Raw genomic sequence first — 17,886 nt, forward strand, 5'->3', positions numbered from 1 at the left:
AGACTATGATTTGTGGATATACTTTAAACCAATCCAATCTCACCATGATATCAAGAGGACACACTTTCTACCAGTTGTTTTTACCGAACAGCGTACGTACGGATTAGGACCTGTTTATTAAGATTGAATTACTTTAGCTGATATCGTGTACTAAACAATGTGAATGATTGTGGACGAAAGTCATCGCATCGGCCGGCGGGTTGTTTAGCTCGCTGATATGTTAGGGGGGACGATTTAGCGTGTCCAGTGGGCCAGGAATTGGGCTGAGATAAACAGGTATTTAGTGAAGTACATGTCACTTTTCAGTTTGTTTACGGGGAACAGGGTGAGGGAGGTTCTCATGGGAGATTGCAGTGGTTATTATATACACAACCCCCCCCCCCCCCCGACATACACTAAACAATTATACGAGGTCTTCGTCTTGTATCAGAAATTAAAATAATACTTTAATTTTCACAAAAGTAGTTATATTTAACAAAAATGTGCTCAAAACATTCATTTTGCAAAACATGTACAGTAGACTGCTGTAGGAGGAAAATGTATTATTGAAGTCATAAACTCGCTCTTAATCATAATCAGCCCTAGTTATTGAGACTTGATGGATGGTATTCAGGAATCGAGAGACCATTCCGGCATTCCAGAGAATAAGATTGTAGTAACAGTTAGAACTAGTTACGAAATCACAATGTTAATAAATTATTATATTGCAATCAGAAATTTGTCCGTGAAATATAAAGAATTTTAAATCATCAATATTCATTCGTTAATAAGCTATGCCTACAGTAAAAAAATCTGTCCTTATTTCCTACAGCATTCTACTGAAGAATTCCTATGCTTTAAAATTATCATCACTCATAGCAGTGCCCGGTACTTCATCATTTTGACCGTATATGGTGGTCAAATTCCGACACCATTGCTCCAGCAAATCGCATTTCTTTAAAAAGCAACGGCTCACTCTCAGTCCCCCTCTCTCTCTCTTCTACGTCACAAAGTGTAGTACAGCAATTTAATACAGACTTGTAACAGATAAATCTTGACATTATCTTCGGCAGTACCCAATCATATTTTCTAGTGCAAGCTGGACCATTCACAGATGTGATTTCAAAACGTGGAAATAAATATTACACTTTTACAATATTACACAACACTTTCTAGATTTTTTGTTCTCCCCAGCAGCAGTTCCGTTTTGGTCGGTGTTGGGAGGATCGTCCTGACCTCCGCTCAACGAACCAGCGTGGGTTGCCATGGAGTTCTCCGGTACTGAACTGGCGTCCGTCTGAGAGGGAGCGGCACTTTTTCCGGCATCTCCGTTGGGATCCGTCCAGGTGGTGTCTATTGATTTCTTCTCCTGAAATAGGGAACAATTTTTAACGTGAGTTGTCTAGGATGAGATTAGAATCAACATGACCAACCAGTTCTTGTTGTTATTTTCAGCTAAATTAGAGACCTTATTGGACATGACTTTGAGGTAAAATAGAGACAAACCTTGGGAGAGGCAGGCACAGTAACGAGACAAGAGTTGGTGACGTACAAGAGTTGGTGACGTCACCGGAGGATTGGACAGAGTTGGTTAATGTGTCCTCTTCCGCTGAGCTCTGCTTACTTACCGACGCTGCGGATGTTAAATCATTAAACAATCAATAACTTAAACTTGTCATATTACGCAATTAATAATTTTATCGAACAATGTAAGAAGGGAAGAGCACTTACATCCGGCTTTCTTTCTGTTTTTGTAAGCTGTCTTGTTGTTGGAGGGTTTGGGTGAGTAGCGGGGGTTGCTTTCTTCCATGTTGTCTCTGAAGGAGTAGTACCGCTTTACATGCCCCGTGGCTCGTGGAACGTTGTTGTGCACTAACGATGTGGACCTGAGATTTGTTTGAAAATTTAAAATGACAAATCACATAAAATTGTATAAAAGCTGCACTGGTTCAAACCATCCATTGACTGAACAATGAACACTCCATCTTATTATCATAGTTACGATTAGAAATTTATGGATGACAAACATAGGATCTTTACGTCTATTTTAATATGTGGTCGGGGCTTGGTCGACTTGTATGTGGTAAGTTAAAAACATCCTTTCCATAAATCTGAAATTCAGACTCCCTATTCATATGGTACATTTTACAGTCTGACAGACATTTGCTTGACTGCACAATTGAGATCCCAGTAACATTTTACTGGAGACAAATTATAACGTTAAAGAGCGTAACTTTTAAATGGAGAAGTCGAGTGCCTCCCTTTAATGACAGCTGTCACCATTGAAGTGAGTATCATATCTAGAGGTATGACTCCACATTGCATTATTGTTGGAGTTTTATCGATGCCTTCATGTCCAGCAGTGTTAAAGGCTGTCAAGATCGATGTGTCAAAGTAACTTTTTCTGTACAGGCGCCAAGACTCTAGTTCTAGATTATACGCTGCAAAACTTCGGAATGCAAGGTATTTCTGTAGATCTAGAGCATATATATATATAGGTACCTTGACTTTTCGATCGATTGGTTTTAACTTTGAAAGAAGTAAAATCCGAGTAATCGGATAGTGTTTAAAACATAAATTACTAACATTGAAAGCAATACCGCTCTTTATATTGCCTACCTGAGCAAAAGAAAAAGCAAGTCCAGCTAGAATAAAACACGGCAATTAAGCTTTTTCCTGCACCCTTGCCCAGCCATAACTTGGCTAATTAATATGCAAGGACGGAATCGCTCCATGCAGCAAATCAAAGGGCCCTTCGATAATTTGAAATGCAGCCATGGCATAACACATGACATGTGAAAACATGACACTTTCTCGCAAACTTCAGCGAGTCATCAGGCTAGACAACTAACAACCGACAAAAACTAAAAAGAAATATTTAACTTTATTACTAACAACGTACCACTACCACGAATACTTGGAGTTGGATAGTAGACCGTCAAAGTTTTCTGAAATAACCCCGCTCACATAAAACAAGGATCTGCACAGTAAACAAGTAAAAGGTACCTGGAGAGAGGCTGGTGCTGGGCAGCGGAGGTGACAGAGGAGGCTCCTTTGAAGTCCTGCTCGTTCGAGCTGACCAGGTCATCAAAACTCTTCTCCTTCCTCATGTTGGAGGACTTGTTAACACACACAACACTGTCCTGAGGTTTTGTAATTGTAATGTTTTGCACTGGTCAGTGGTCAGGACACAGGGTGAGGTTAGAGTTGATAATATTCCATTGTGAGTTGAAAACCCCAGTAAGATGGAGATATTGGTACATTACATTATTTTGTTTATACATAGTGCGCTTCAGTTATTTATTAATAAGTCGACAGTTGCACGATAACCTATCTTAGCTGAGCAATAACTAAGGTACCAACATTTTAGCTCTCAATGAAGCTTTCTTAGAGGTGCGTCATGCTGAGCGACATCATGGTAGATATTTTAGAGGGACAATCTGCACGGAGAGTTATAAAGACGTGTTTAGCTTTCGCACGGTACTCATGTGGTAACCATGGCAACATTCCTAGCATTCCTGAGTCAATGATGCCAGTGTGCTACGATCTGCCATTGACCTAACCGTGTTAATTTTTTGTTTACTTCTAAGTCAGGCTCATTACGTAACTGCTACTAAAGCAATACATGAAAAGGGCGTGGACATCAGATGTACCCCCTAAAACAATGATCCTTGTGAGTCTAGTTTACTTCACTGGCACACTGCCTGAAGAGGTATAATAGGATGTCGTTAGTATCAATAATGGGAGGCGGCACGTCCGATATGGTGACGTGATAAATTACAATTAAACTAAGTTAGCTTGTAGCTGTAATATATTTAGTCAAGCTGTTGGCTGTCTAAATCTGTGTTTATCTTGGCTCCAAAATTTTGAGGTTCACATTTAGGATGGATATTTATGAATAAAACAAAACTTGATTCAAAACGTATAATTGAATTATTGAATTAATAGATGTACTGATTTTCATATCACTGAAAGTAAGATAAACTTGATCAACAAAGGAAAATAAAAAATGTTTGATCTTGATCAATGGATGGTAACATTAGTTAATTGATAAAATATCGCACACATTTTAAATGCATGTCTCCTTAATCTTGGAAAATCAAAACACGGAGAGAAAAGTCACATTTTTCAAAATTTACTTTCAAGATAACATTTTAAGTCTATTGCAGTTGTCGATCACAACATCGACGATTTTCTTTACATTGTTCCCACTGCAGAGGTTGGTGAGACGATAGAGATATTTGGTGATGTAAGGGTGGTTCTGCATCTTGTAGCACTGGCTGAAGAAAGCACTCAGCACACCTTTGTTGCACTCCGTATCCGTTATGGTTTGAGCATATCTCGAGACCGTGATAGAGCCAGTAACTTGGCGAGAGATCTGATCCAATATCTCCTGGACCTTACCCTCGGTTAAAGTGTGATACTTGATCTCCTGATCCAATCTGTCTGCTTCCTTCTTGTTGTTGCATCTCCCCCTTTTCCTCTCCAGATGATACATCATCACATCAGGAGTAGCTGTTGACTGGTACCTGTATTTCCTGGCAGGAGGAGGCAGTGGTTCGGTCTCTGTCTTCTTTCTGTTATGTCCCATGAAAAAGGAGATTGGCTCTTTGTAAATAAGCGTCAAATCACCAAAAATTTCAGTATGACTTTCGAAAGTCATATTCTTGACAGCTAAGTACTGCTGTTCCACCGTTTCCTCTACCAAGTTAGGGAAGAACTGCTCAGTGTTATTCATCCAGTTGAGACTCCAGCAGTCCCCCAGATAAACCCCGATATCATCATCCCAAGTACACGCCCAGGAGCTCTCGCTCTCGTTAGCAGCCGTGTGAGCTGTGATGTTCATGTTAGGGTCCAGCGTGTTGAACATGGAGCCGGAAAAGCAGGCCTCCACGTACCACAACATCTGCTTGTATTTCTGTTGACTGTGCATGGCATCAAGGACCTTAGTAAGATCTGCCAAGTAAAGTTCGTCTCTGGGGAATCCAAGAACACCAGGGGCTCCGTGATCGACAAAGTTTACGAAGACCTTGTCCTTTGGTCCACTCAAGAGCGTCTTACGACTGCCAACATCCATTTCTTTACCCAGCAAGACGTCTAAGAAATTTTGTGGGGTTACGTCTATCCCCATGTAATCTATCATGACACCTTCATACACATCTTTACCAGAGAGAGCATTGATAATGTATCCTCGATTCGGGTTTTCCCCGTTGAAGGCAATGTCGTTGACCATAAACGTAATGACATTCCGTCTAGGAATCCCATGTTTCTTGGTTAGCAAATGGTAGGCATGACAAACATCAGACTGGTGCCGATAGTTGAACCAGTTGGAGGACCCAGCAATTAACACTGCCCATATCTCTCCTCCTCCTTCAGGCTGCTGGAGGAGTTCCTCATCAAGATGATATCCCTGCACTGCAAGCAAGAAACACGCCGCAATCAGGGCGATCCTAAACATGTCTTCTTTTTGGAGCAGAGCAAAGGAAACGAGAAAATAAAAATTGCACGATTTCAACTGTATGGCTGGTCACTGGTCTCATATCCTAACCGTAATCAGATGATATAATTAGATTAGATTAGAGATAAAACCTAATTACTCCACACTTCAATTTGAACTCCTTGGATAGCACATACTTCACGGATATATTTGTGATTGAGTCAGTTACAATCATTAATCATACATCAGTTTTCAAACCGAGTGTTTTTCCGGTATTAAGTTGTGTGTGACAGTGCATATTATGCAATCTTGATAGACCTGACGTTGTTTTAGGTTTTCTAATCCAAAGCACGAGATTTTATTATCGTGCGGTTCCCAACAGGGGCCGAGAAAGTCATCCAGTGATTTAATTCTTCATACTTCTTCCGCACAACAGATCTCAAAACTTCTTGGCAGCCTCAGTTTTGTTATGTTACATCAACTGATTATCTTTAACCGCAAGGAGTAATGAAAAATTAAATGTAAAAGTACCTGTCATGTGTTAAAACATGAGCAAAGCTGTTCCTCTCAGGGAAAAGCCACCAAGGCCCAGAGTTTGACTTTATTTGAAAGAGTTATACAGCGAGAAAAGACATTGCACTTAAGTGAAATCTAACTTTTTAAAAATTATTCGACAATTCGTTTTATTTTGATCCAGGTGCTATGTTTTGATTTTGACACCTAATTCAGTACCGATATGAGATCCAAAGAAAAAAAAAATGTACGACACCGTTAAAAAGACAGTAAAAATTTACGTAAGAATCAACAACCATCGTAAAAATACAAATATCTATCATTTGGAACATATTTTCTTAAAAACCTTACAAAACAAAACATCCCAACAAAAATGTAGAAGTCCTTCAATTCTTCATTATTCAAGATAATTTTTTAAACAGTTCATTTCAGTTGCAATTACAGTTGTCGGTGACAGCATTGATGATATTCTTCACATTGTACGCATTGCAGAGGTTGGTGAGACGATAGAGATATTTGGTGATGTAAGGGTGGGTCTGCATCTTGTAGCACTGGCTGAAGAAAGCACTCAGCACACCTTTGTTGCACTCTGGATGAGCTATGGTTTGAGCATATCTCGAGACCGTGATAGAGCCAGTAACTTGGCGAGAGATCTGATCCAATATCTCCTGGACCTTACCCTCGGTTAAAGTGTGATACTTGATCTCCTGATCCAATCTGTCTGCTTCCTTCTTGTTGTTGCATCTCCCCCTTTTCCTCTCCAGATGATACATCATCACATCAGGAGTAGCTGTTGACTGGTACCTGTATTTCCTGGCAGGAGGAGACAGTGGTTCGGTCTCTGTCTTCTTTCTGTTATGTCCCATGAAAAAGGAGATTGGCTCTTTGTAAATAAGCGTCAAATCACCAAAAATTTCAGTATGACTTTCGAAAGTCATATTCTTGACAGCTAAGTACTGCTGTTCCACCGTTTCCTCTACCAAGTTAGGGAAGAACTGCTCAGTGTTATTCATCCAGTTGAGACTCCAGCAGTCCCCCAGATAAACCCCGATATCATCATCCCAAATACATGCCCAGGAGCTCTCGCTCTCGTTAGCAGCCGTGTGAGCTGTGATGTTCATGTTAGGGTCCAGCGTGTTGAACATGGAGCCGGAAAAGCAGGCCTCCACGTACCACAACATCTGCTTGTATTTCTGTTGACTGTGCATGGCATCAAGGACCTTAGTAAGATCTGCCAAGTAAAGTTCGTCTCTGGGGAATCCAAGAACACCAGGGGCTCCGTGATCGACAAAGTTTACGAAGACCTTGTCCTTTGGTCCACTCAAGAGCGTCTTACGACTGCCAACATCCATTTCTTTACCCAGCAAGACGTCTAAGAAATTTTGTGGGGTTACGTCTATCCCCATGTAATCTATCATGACACCTTCATACACATCTTTACCAGAGAGAGCATTGATAATGTATCCTCGATTCGGGTTTTCCCCGTTGAAGGCAATGTCGTTGACCATAAACGTAATGACATTCCGTCTAGGAATCCCATGTTTCTTGGTTAGCAAATGGTAGGCATGACAAACATCAGACTGGTGCCGATAGTTGAACCAGTTGGAGGACCCAGCAATTAACACTGCCCATATCTCTCCTCCTCCTTCAGGCTGCTGGAGGAGTTCCTCATCAAGATGATATCCCTGCACTGCAAGCAAGAAACACGCCGCAATCAGGGCGATCCTAAACATGTCTTCTTTTTGGAGCAGAGCAAAGGAAACGAGAAAATAAAAATTGCACGATTTCAACTGTATGGCTGGTCACTGGTCTCATATCCTGACCGTAATCAGATGATATAATTAGATTAGATTAGAGATAAAACCTAATTACTCCACACTAGAATTTGAACTCCTTGGAAAGCACATACTTCACGGATATATTTGTGATTGACTTTGAGTCAGTTACAATCATTAATCATACATCAGTTTTCAAACCGAGTGTTTTTCCGGTATTAAGTTGTGTGTGACAGTGCATATTATGCAATCTTGATAGACCTGACGTTGTTTTAGGTTTTCTAATCCAAAGCACGAGATTATATTATCGTGCGGTTCCCAACAGGGGCCGAGAAAGTCATCCAGTGATTTAATTCTTCATACTTCTTCCGCACAACAAATCTCAAAACTTCTTGGCAGCCTCAGTTTTGTTATGTTACATCAACTGATTATCTTTAACCGCAAAGAGTAATGAAAAATTAAATGTACAAGTACCTGTCATGTGTTAAAACATGAGCAAAGCTGTTCCTCCCAGGGAAAAGCCACCAAGGCCCAGAGTTTGACTTTATTTAAAAGAGTTATAGAGCGAGAAGAGACATTGCACTTTAGTGAAATCTTACTTTTTAAAAGTATTCGACAATTCGTTTTATTTTGATCCAGGTGTTTTGATTTTTATACCTCATTCAGTACCGATATGAGATCCAAAGAAAAAGAAAAAGCTAGAGTAAACTTCAAGTTTTCCGGATGTACGACACCGTTAAAAAGACAGTAAAAATTTACGTAAGAATCAACAACCATCGTAAAAATACAATTATCTATCATTCGGAACGTATTTTCTTAAAAACCTTACAAAACAAAACATCCCAACAAAAATGTAGAAGTCCTTCAATTCTTCATTATTCAAGATAATTTTGTATACAGTTCATTTCAGTTGCAATTACAGTTGTCGGTGACAGCACTTACGATATTCTTCACATTGTACGCATTACAGAGGTTGGTGAGACGATAGAGATATTTGGTGATGTAAGGGTGTGTCTGCATCTTGTAGCACTGGCTGAAGAAAGCACTCAGCACACCTTTGTTGCACTCTGGATGAGCTATAGTTTGTGGATGCCTAGAGAACACCGTATCCATCTCCCGGGAACCAGTAACTTGGCGAGAGATCTGATCCAAAACCTCCTGGACCTTGCCCTCGGTTAAAATGTGATACCTGATCTCTGCGTCTAGTTTCTCAGTTTCCTCCACATCGAAGGACTTATCTCTTTTACTTTTGAGATATTCCATCATCACATCCTGGCTGGGAATAGGCTTGTAAATATAGTCCCAGTCAGAAACTGGCTCAACCTCTATTGCACTTCCAGGATGACCGAGGAACACGGAGATTGGCTCCTTGTAAATGTAAGTCAAATCACCGTAAATTGAGGCATGACTGTGGGTAGTCATGTTCTTCACAATCTCGTATTGCTCTTCCACAGTTTCCTTTGACAAATTAGGGTAAATCTGCTCAGTGTTGTTCATCCAGTTGAGGCTCCAGCAGTCTCCAAGGTACACATCCATCTCCTCGTCTTTAACACAAGCGTAAGAGCTCTCCTTTGTGTTTGATGCAGTGTGAGCTGTGATGTTCATGTCAGGACTCAACTCGTCGAACATAGACCCGGAATAGCAAGCTTCTACGTACCATAGCATCTGTTTGTAATGTTTATCCATGTACATAGTCTGAAGGGTCTTGGTCAGGTCTGCAACGTGAAGTTCACCTGCGGGGAATCCGAGTACTCCAGGACCTCCGTGATCGACAAAGTTTACGAAAACTGTGTCCTTTGGTCCACTCTTTAGACTCTTACGGCTGCCGAACTCCATGTCTTTGCCCATTAGGACGTCCAAGAAAAGCTGTGGAGTTACGTCCTTTCCCATGTAATCTATCATGACACCTTCATACACATCTTTACCATGGAGAGCGTTGATTATGACTCCTTGGTGCGGGTTTTCTTCGTTGAAGGCGATGTCGTTGTACATAAAGGTGATGACGTTTTTCTTGGGAATCCCATGCTTTTTGGTCAGAAGATGATAGAGATGACACACGTCAGACTGGTGCCGGTAGTTGTACCAATTTTTCGACCCAGCAATAATAACTGCCCATATCTGTCCTCCTTCTTCAGGCTGCTGGAGAAGATCCTCAATAGGGTGGGATTGTACTGCAAGCAGGAAACAGGCCGCGACCAGGGCGATCCTAAACATGTCACGTTTTTCTTAAATTCAAACACAGACGAGGATGCAAGAAAGGAAGTGTGCTACAATATCAGCTGCATGTCTATGAGTATGGGTCGTGTCATGCGATTGCACTTTAAATCAGGTGACTGAACTTAGGAAAACTTGACTTCCAGTTCCGGTAATTTCATTAAATGCACAATTTCTAACATCGCGGTTATCTAAGTATTTGATAAAGTTATATTTGCTTTAAAAAGCAAATTTTGCCGACATGAATACAGTATACTCCTGATGTTTCGTGATTGTTGGTGTTGAATGTCGGTTTACCAAATATCGGGGAAAATAACGAATACAGTATATAATTATTTGTTATCTACAAGTGTAATATTATTTGGAATGAGAACGTTGTCATTTTAGTTACATTTTTCGTGGAAAGGCTTCAAGAGACTTTGCTCTAAATTTAATATGTTTTGGATCAGGTGTACGGTTATATTAACAGATATAGAACGGGAAGAGAGTAGATCAAAATATTAAGATCAATTTTATAATGACTTCAACCTGGGTTGATATTATTGTATCCTTTTTAGCTATTTGAATCCTTTCCAAACCAAGTATGAGACTGATGGATAGAAAGAACAAATATTGAGATAGGGGTCGACTGTATGTAGAAACCTATTTTGGTAGATCCATTGGCACTCAACCACTATGATGACATAGTATCTTGCAGCTTGCTGTCCTATATTGTCAACGTTTTTTTTCTACTGTATGTGACCTATCATGTAAAATTCCTGAACTAATAACGAAGTTTCTAGATAATTATAATTTGGATCATGAGTAAAGACTTATTACTTCAAATTGAGCAATAAATATAATGATAGTTCAAATTATGGCATGTTCTGTGAGGTAGAAGCTTGATAGGAAGTCTCGAAGTTTCTATGTGTCACATTTAATTTTTAATTTATTTAATAAAAAAACTAATTTGATAACATGAATAGAATGCTATGCGACACACCGAACCGCTGAGACTTTAAGTGACTTGAATGTGACCTACTACCGAGTAACCGAGTGGCATTCTACAACTAGAGTATTCGGGCACGTTTTTCAGAAGCTAAATGTCGTGACAGATGTAGCGGATAGTAGTTAGTGAAAGAGTAGTTGTAGTATAGTTGTCCAGCAACTTAACTTTGGTCATGAAAACTTCACTTCTCACGCTTAACAATGTTTTAGCTCTATATTTCAGGAGCTGCTATTGGAGTATGGAGATTGGCGGTGCAGCTTCCAGCCTCATCGGATACCGTGTACTTTATTCAACAAGTCTTGAGGTATTGAGGGCACCTTCGGATAGGAAATGTACGTCACTGCAACAACTATTTAAAGAAAACTCTTATTCCAAGCGCAGGTGCGAGTAGAAGGCTAAGGCGAGCCTCATAGAAAAAGGGTGGGATATCAAAGTTTATATTAGAGAGCTTCCCAGAGTAAGTTAGTCCAGTTTAACCAAACAACTTTTCGTGTGCTTTAGTTGCTTATCATCCGCTGTACCAGAATGTTGAGAATATTGCTGTTGTCACTGTGTGCCTTGGTGGTGTGTCAAGGAAGGAACATTGTCCGGGAAAAGAGGGAAGCTCGACTTAGGAAGAAGAGTATGCCACTAGCAGAACCGGCCTCCGAGAGTACGCCAAGTGATGGTTATCCCACCGGGAGTTGGGTTTCTGGTGACTACGTTTCGGGCAGCTACGTTTCTGGGGGCTACGTTTCTGGAAGTGGAGGTTACGTTTCTGATTACTTTTCAGATTGGTTCTCCGCGTTCCCAAGTGAGGAGCCAAGTGATGCAAGTGACCCTATTGGTGACTCTACCTTTAGAAGAGTGGCTAACCAAGTCGCCTCAATGTTTGATGGAGCCTTTAACAGCAGGAAAGGAGATGAAAAGAAGGGGAGAGAATTGCATTTTTAACAATGCAAATTTTATTTTATTATCATTCAGAGAACAATGCTATTCGTATAATTTTTAAAATGTAATTTGAACGCTTCCAACAACTATCATGTATAAAAGAAAGTATTTGGAGTCTTTTCTTGTATGAAAATTGTTTAAAATGTTTAATATTTATTTGAAAGAAAAATTTCTAAAATGACGTTTAATAATGAAAAGTTTTTTTTGTTGTTGCTAAGACCTGAAATTTTAGCCAGATATCAAAGAAATTGTCCGAAATTTAACCATTCAAAGTGGAGTCGGATTAATCATCAATAAGGACTAAGGAGTGAATATAAATACCTTGATTATCGGACGTTAATTGACCGGACGCGGACATTGCGTGAACGGACATAATTTTGAACGGACACTAAAATGAACGCTCGAAGGCATTCAAAACTATGAGAAGCAACAGGTGCCTCTGATGGTGCCTCCAGGTAGGTCATTCAGGGGCCTTAAAATCCATGTTAAAAACCACAATTTTTCAATCGATGGATTCAACGACGTTGTAACCTACAATTATATACAAGGTAACACTGCAGTTCCACATCGGACACGTAATTGAAGAAAAAATGTATTTAATTTAAGTTTTCTTCTGAAGGGTGTAGAAACAGGGAATACGTCAATTCATTTCTTGTCACGTAACAGATTATTGAATACCGTAAATAATTTCTCTGAATTATAGCGGTTCATTCTTAGAAGCGGTTTGAAGATAACAGAAATTTGCCCATCACAAGTAGGAGTGCCTCTACCAACGCTGAATGCAGAATACGATAACGGAACCGCATTAAAAATACTTGAAATTTAGTAGATAATATATCTAAACAACATATCGACATTCCAAGGTTAAATACCTAAATCACTGGGAGCATACTTAATGAAGTATCCTGGCACAATCTAGATTCTAGACCCATGTTAGTGCTTTCTGTATTAACTGAAAGTAATCATAGAATGCACCCCTGACTAATTTAAAGAATTTGTCATACATTTTTCTCTTTACGACTCATTTCCTCAAAGAAATCATCTCTACGACCAGTTATTTTGTTGTTGTACAACATGATATGTAGAAGAACAAAGTGACAAAAATTTCCAAAAATGTGATTAAATTTACCTTGTTTCTGTTGGCATGGTGGGGAGTGTTGCTCCAAACTCCTTCTGAAGCTAAGGTGTCAGTGCTTGGTGAAATCAGCTCAAATGTTTGGTCGTCCAAGGATACCTGTCTGCGGGCCTGATGTGGTTCAGTTATGCTACTGTCACTCACCTGAGGGTCATGTTTACATTACATTTATTTTCTTTTAAAAATTGCATGTATGTTTGTTAACTTTACAATATACCATCAATGTATAAAAGGTGGACAAAAAGAGATTAAATCAACATTTATTCAAAAGAATTAGTAAATTGTAACTTTATCCAGTCCACACCTGATTGATATCAGAGTTTTCTTTATCATCTGATGACGTCACATGTATATCATTTAATGAAATATCCTCGTGTTTTGGTAGCAACGCCTCTTTTAACTCGGACTCTGAAGAGGTGTCTTTTGCCTCCCCATTCTCGCAGATGGATGACAAGGCTTCAGTCTGACCATTCTGGTAATCCTCACTATTTTCTGAGATGGAAGCACTTCGTTCCAAGCTGGGCCGCTGTGACGCTGTTAGATATTATAGTTAACGTTAAATTAAGTTTGAGGATTTAAAATAAAAATGAAACAACTCAGTCAAGGAAACGTATACCTTTAAATTCTTTATTATATGTATAATAACCCTTGAAAATCCAACGAAAGTTCTAATTATCTATGTAAAATACTAACTTTGGACGTCTGCCATTCCTTTACAGCTTGGTTCGTTCTCGGGAATGTTATGGTCTGTTAACTTCTCCTGAATGACAGGGGAGGCGGGAGCGTCGAATGTCAGATCTCTGAGAGCGGGTCTAACGTACTTTCCTGTCCGGACCCTCCACGAGTCGGGTCGCTTAGACGCGTCCTGTTCAATCTGCAAAAGAATGTGTCAACTGTCATGATCAGGAACAAGGTATATAGACACTAGTTGCATAAAATGTATTAACTTTTTAAGCTTAATATACTCCACATTTGAAATTGACGAGTTGCTGAGTCATCATTCACATTTAACTTATCAAGATTAAATATAATTAGAATCGTCACTCGTGAGTCGTGAAGTAAATGCCCATGAATCTCAAACTCGACTGAGTCTAGAAGCTTTCATGGGATCCTGCGTTTCACTAACCTGTTCCACAAACACGTTGTGTAGTTCAGCACTCTCACGTCTTTTGTCCTCTCTCTCGCCAGTGGTCATGCGACTCACTAGCCGCCTGGGTTTTAATTACACAATTAATCACACAATTCATTACACAATTAAATACACAGTTAAATACATTGAATCAGAGCTGGACCATCTAGTTATTACGCATACAAGTGAAGAAAATTAGAATGCAGAAAATGTTCGGTAACTTATGCAATTCTGTCCCTGTTCACTGATAAGAATTCGATCAATAAATTTAAAATGAATGATTGATTACATTGAAGCACTGAGAATTGAGAGAAATTTATTGAGTCATATTCACGTCGAAACCGATACCCAATAGAAATCTTTAAGTTATATGGTCCGAAATAAGTAATCTTGATATCGGTCGCGGTGCTCGTGATGTGGCTACAAACATTTAAAGGGTAATGGTGCCAATTTTCTAGTAATTAAGGCTAACTGAAACTGAAAGATCACCAAATCTACAGTAGAAAAAGGGAAAAAGGCGCGGCAGCAGCGTGACGAGTTCAGCTACACAAGGGGAGGTATAAGCAAAGTAAAAGCCATCATATGAAATAAAATGAATATTTTGTAATTAAGCTATATTTAAATATTGGTAGCAAAATTTCGTTAAATGATCCATTTCATCAAAGCTTGGCAGTAGTCATCGCCAAGATGTAACCCATTACCCATAAGTAGCTTAATAACTAGATTAAAAATGTAATGCTATTTGGCGGCGGTTCAGTGGGAGGGAGGTGGGTAAATAGTAAATACTCGTGAGGGTGCGGTTATACTTGGAGGTTTTTTTGAGGAACTGTTAAAATACAGCTGTGTATAAAAACCAGTCACACTACTACAGCTGATGGTGAGATACGTTTAAATTCACGGCTAAGTCTAAAACTCAACTGTCTATCCAAACATATTTCAATCTAGAACTTTAGTACAACATTGCTTCAGGAGATGGACCAATGGTTGCCAGGAAAATGTGCAGATCTACACGGGATGTGAACATTTAAACGGAACAGCATCGTTTCAACCTATTAACGGGTAATTGTCAAACAAAAATATGGAAATATCGACGAAGATGGCTAGATTCAAAATCTTTGGTCCATTGTAGATATTACTCTTTGCTTTTAAGTATTCACGTACGATTTAAAATTCATCAGTTTGTCTTTAGATACTGTTAAAAAATCGACGAATTCGAATACTCACACTGCTGCAATACCCATGACGCTTACACCACCGGGGAGATACACCCCGTATCTCCCCTTAACCGCCGCCCCTCCCGTACGGAAAGCACAAGTTGGGTCTCGAAGTGAGTCGACGTAGTGGCCTATTAATTGCTAGGTTATATAGAGTGGTTCGAGGGTTTAGAGGAATATACACTGAAGGAGTATAACTAAAGACAATATAGCTAGACGTACTCCATAATGGTTATATCCTTTAATTGGTACAGGTCACTACAATAAACCACTAACGGAAAGCCTTCTGAAACTAATCGTTTCATGGACGATATACATTGCAGTTCATACAATTCTATACATTTGTGAACCAACTCGAAAACTGCGTGGAATCCAATTTAAAGACTGCCAATTCGGCAAACAGATTGACCACTTGGACACAAAGCTCTACCTCGGAGATAACAGCAGTATACAGTGTATAGTGCAGTGTATACTATAAGTGTATAATTATAGTATACACTACAAACGAAATAAAAAGAAGTCTCATAAGTTGATTATTTCTTCAGACGGATAGTTTTCCTCTGGAAAACGTGTTCAAATTAGTTGTATTCTCACAAGTGAGTTCCTACAACGTGGAGCAAATGAAACAGTTATTTAAACTCAATTTAGCATTTTGGTTATTGGAAGTTCCGTGCATCAGGATTTTGTGCTAAAATGAAAGAAAGCGATCTTTAATAAACTTTAACTCGGCATGAGATCCTGGAGAGGTTCGCTGTTTATCAGTCTCATGATAAGATAATGATTCAAGGGATAATATCCGGTAGTAGAGACTAGGTAGCGTAGGACAAGTGAAACTACTGTTTAGGAGGAAACGCAAGCTTTCAGTGTGCTACACTTTCATCAGGCTCAAATTATTGGTTATATAGTAACAATACTTTCAACACTACTATATAACAAATAATTAAAGCCTGATGAAAGTGTAGCACACTGAAAGCTTGCGTTTCACTTTCCTCCTAAACAGTAGTTTCACTTGTCCTACGCTACCTAGTCTCTACTACCGGATATTATCCCTTGAATCATTACTTTAACTCGGCATGTTTAGTTGATTTTGGAGCACCTACTTTAGCTTTTTAAAATGATACGTCCACCGTTACAGATAATGTCTAATTGAATCCCTCTGGTGAACTCTGCAGGGATTGGTTAACATCCTGCATGTTTGCTACAACCTACACAATCTGACAAATTTCTAAAACACTTGCAAGCTCATAACATTCCTCTTTACGGGCGCGTCTTAGTCTTATTGCTGAGTGACTGTAAGTTCAACAATTTGATTCATCCAGTTAAATTGTTGAGATTTTGATCTTTAACGGTTTACGATCGCCTCCTCCAGAGCTGGTTCCAGATTCCAGCAGATTTAGTAATTACATAGTATTATAATATTGCAGAGTGAATTGTATTCATATTGAAAAGTGAGAAAAATTTGGTAGTCATGAAGACCAAATTTTTAAAATGAATGCCAACTACCTTTTGCTTATCGATTGCTAGGCTTATTTTTGTATATCTCCTGCTGTAAAAGTAAAAACTGTTAGTTAAAACAGAAGGTTCCTGTTTTAACTAAACAATTTTTCTCTCACAAAATCATTTTCAAATGATTAGTTGATTAAATAATTGGCTAACTGTGATTTTACTTTATATAAGCGATTGCTAGGCGGTTGTTGAATGTTGATGTTGACATATCTCTAGTAATGAGGAATCGCAGAAGTTTCTAGTCTAATCCAGGATCTTACCAGTCAGCTAAGTCCGAATGTTGACGGACAGTTACCTCTGGACCTGTGCGAAGACAAACTTATTCTACAGCTGATAGATCGAGATCTAATCAAGACGGGTAAGCTTCATTGCTGTTTCCTAAGATGTTGTTAGGAGTGGCAAAAGTTGTGAGGCTTCCTAGTTCCTAACAATGGTTATATCTTTTACAGATAACAGTACTATTCATTATGTAGGAAGAACGGTGCAGCCCCTCAGGGCACGAGTAAACGAACATCGCGCCCATTACTACAAACTCATTTCGGACAATACGTTTGTCCCTGAAGAAAACGACGACGGATTCAGCTTGGGTAAACACCTTGTAGAAGTTCATAACATGAAACAACGTGACAATTTCAACCCGGCTTATAAAGTGTCAATTCTCAGTAATAGTAGCCCAAGAACTCTAGAAGTGGATGAACACCGTTATATTCAGAAACTAAGAACTATACGTCCATTGGGGCTCAATGCCGTGGACCCGTTTGGGATTCCATTATTGGATTTATCTTAAATGTTTTCTATTGCATTGGGGCACAAGAGTTATGTTTTTTTAAAAAAAATATTCATATCGTTTTTAGTTGTGTCATTTCATTTCCAATGTTACACTTTGTAGGAACTGATATTAACCGAGTTTCTGATTCAGGATGTTACTGAAGATAGTAATGAAAATGTTTTAACACCTCAGTACTGTGTTTTACTACAGCTCAACCTGCTCAGTCTGACTATTTGGGAATTTAAACTCTTGACTATTCAGATATTATAGTAGTTCAAGTTTCTTCCGCTTGAATTA

The 17,886-nt window shown here is 39.2% G+C and overlaps 3 protein-coding genes across 3 annotated transcripts in view; all 3 read right to left on the reverse strand.

Moving 5' to 3' along the window:
- Window positions 1–842: 842 nt before the first annotated feature.
- The window catches only part of LOC134810946 (protein phosphatase 1 regulatory subunit 16A-like), a 30,356-nt gene continuing 13,312 nt past the window's right edge, over window positions 843–17,886 (reverse strand). The window contains 8 exon segments of the mRNA XM_063817641.1: window positions 843–1,348; window positions 1,486–1,612; window positions 1,711–1,865; window positions 2,986–3,122; window positions 12,966–13,115; window positions 13,276–13,505; window positions 13,665–13,845; window positions 14,098–14,182. Of these exon segments, the coding sequence (XP_063673711.1) occupies window positions 1,333–1,348; window positions 1,486–1,612; window positions 1,711–1,865; window positions 2,986–3,122; window positions 12,966–13,115; window positions 13,276–13,505; window positions 13,665–13,845; window positions 14,098–14,182 (1,081 nt within the window). The 3' untranslated portion in view covers window positions 843–1,332.
- LOC134811745 (legumain-like) lies at window positions 3,890–5,505 on the reverse strand. The gene has a single exon (XM_063818790.1). It carries the CDS (start codon window positions 5,435–5,437, stop codon window positions 4,121–4,123), a length of 1,317 nt encoding a protein of 438 aa, XP_063674860.1. The 5' UTR covers window positions 5,438–5,505; the 3' UTR covers window positions 3,890–4,120.
- LOC134811741 (legumain-like) lies at window positions 8,519–9,996 on the reverse strand. Its single transcript, XM_063818786.1, has one exon. The coding sequence runs from the start codon at window positions 9,916–9,918 to the stop codon at window positions 8,611–8,613; it is 1,308 nt and encodes a 435-aa protein (XP_063674856.1). The 5' UTR covers window positions 9,919–9,996; the 3' UTR covers window positions 8,519–8,610.

Source organism: Bolinopsis microptera, chromosome 2 (genome assembly GCF_026151205.1).
Source record: "Bolinopsis microptera isolate Bmic1 chromosome 2, MBARI_Bmic_1.0, whole genome shotgun sequence".
Lineage (NCBI taxonomy): Eukaryota > Metazoa > Ctenophora > Tentaculata > Lobata > Bolinopsidae > Bolinopsis > Bolinopsis microptera.

What these genes read in the sequence shown, in the direction of transcription:
- LOC134811745 (XM_063818790.1), bottom strand. Translation starts at nt 5,437, where the DNA reads ATGTTTAGGATCGCCCTGATTGCGGCGTGTTTCTTGCTTGCAGTGCAG.
- LOC134811741 (XM_063818786.1), bottom strand. Translation starts at nt 9,918, where the DNA reads ATGTTTAGGATCGCCCTGGTCGCGGCCTGTTTCCTGCTTGCAGTACAA.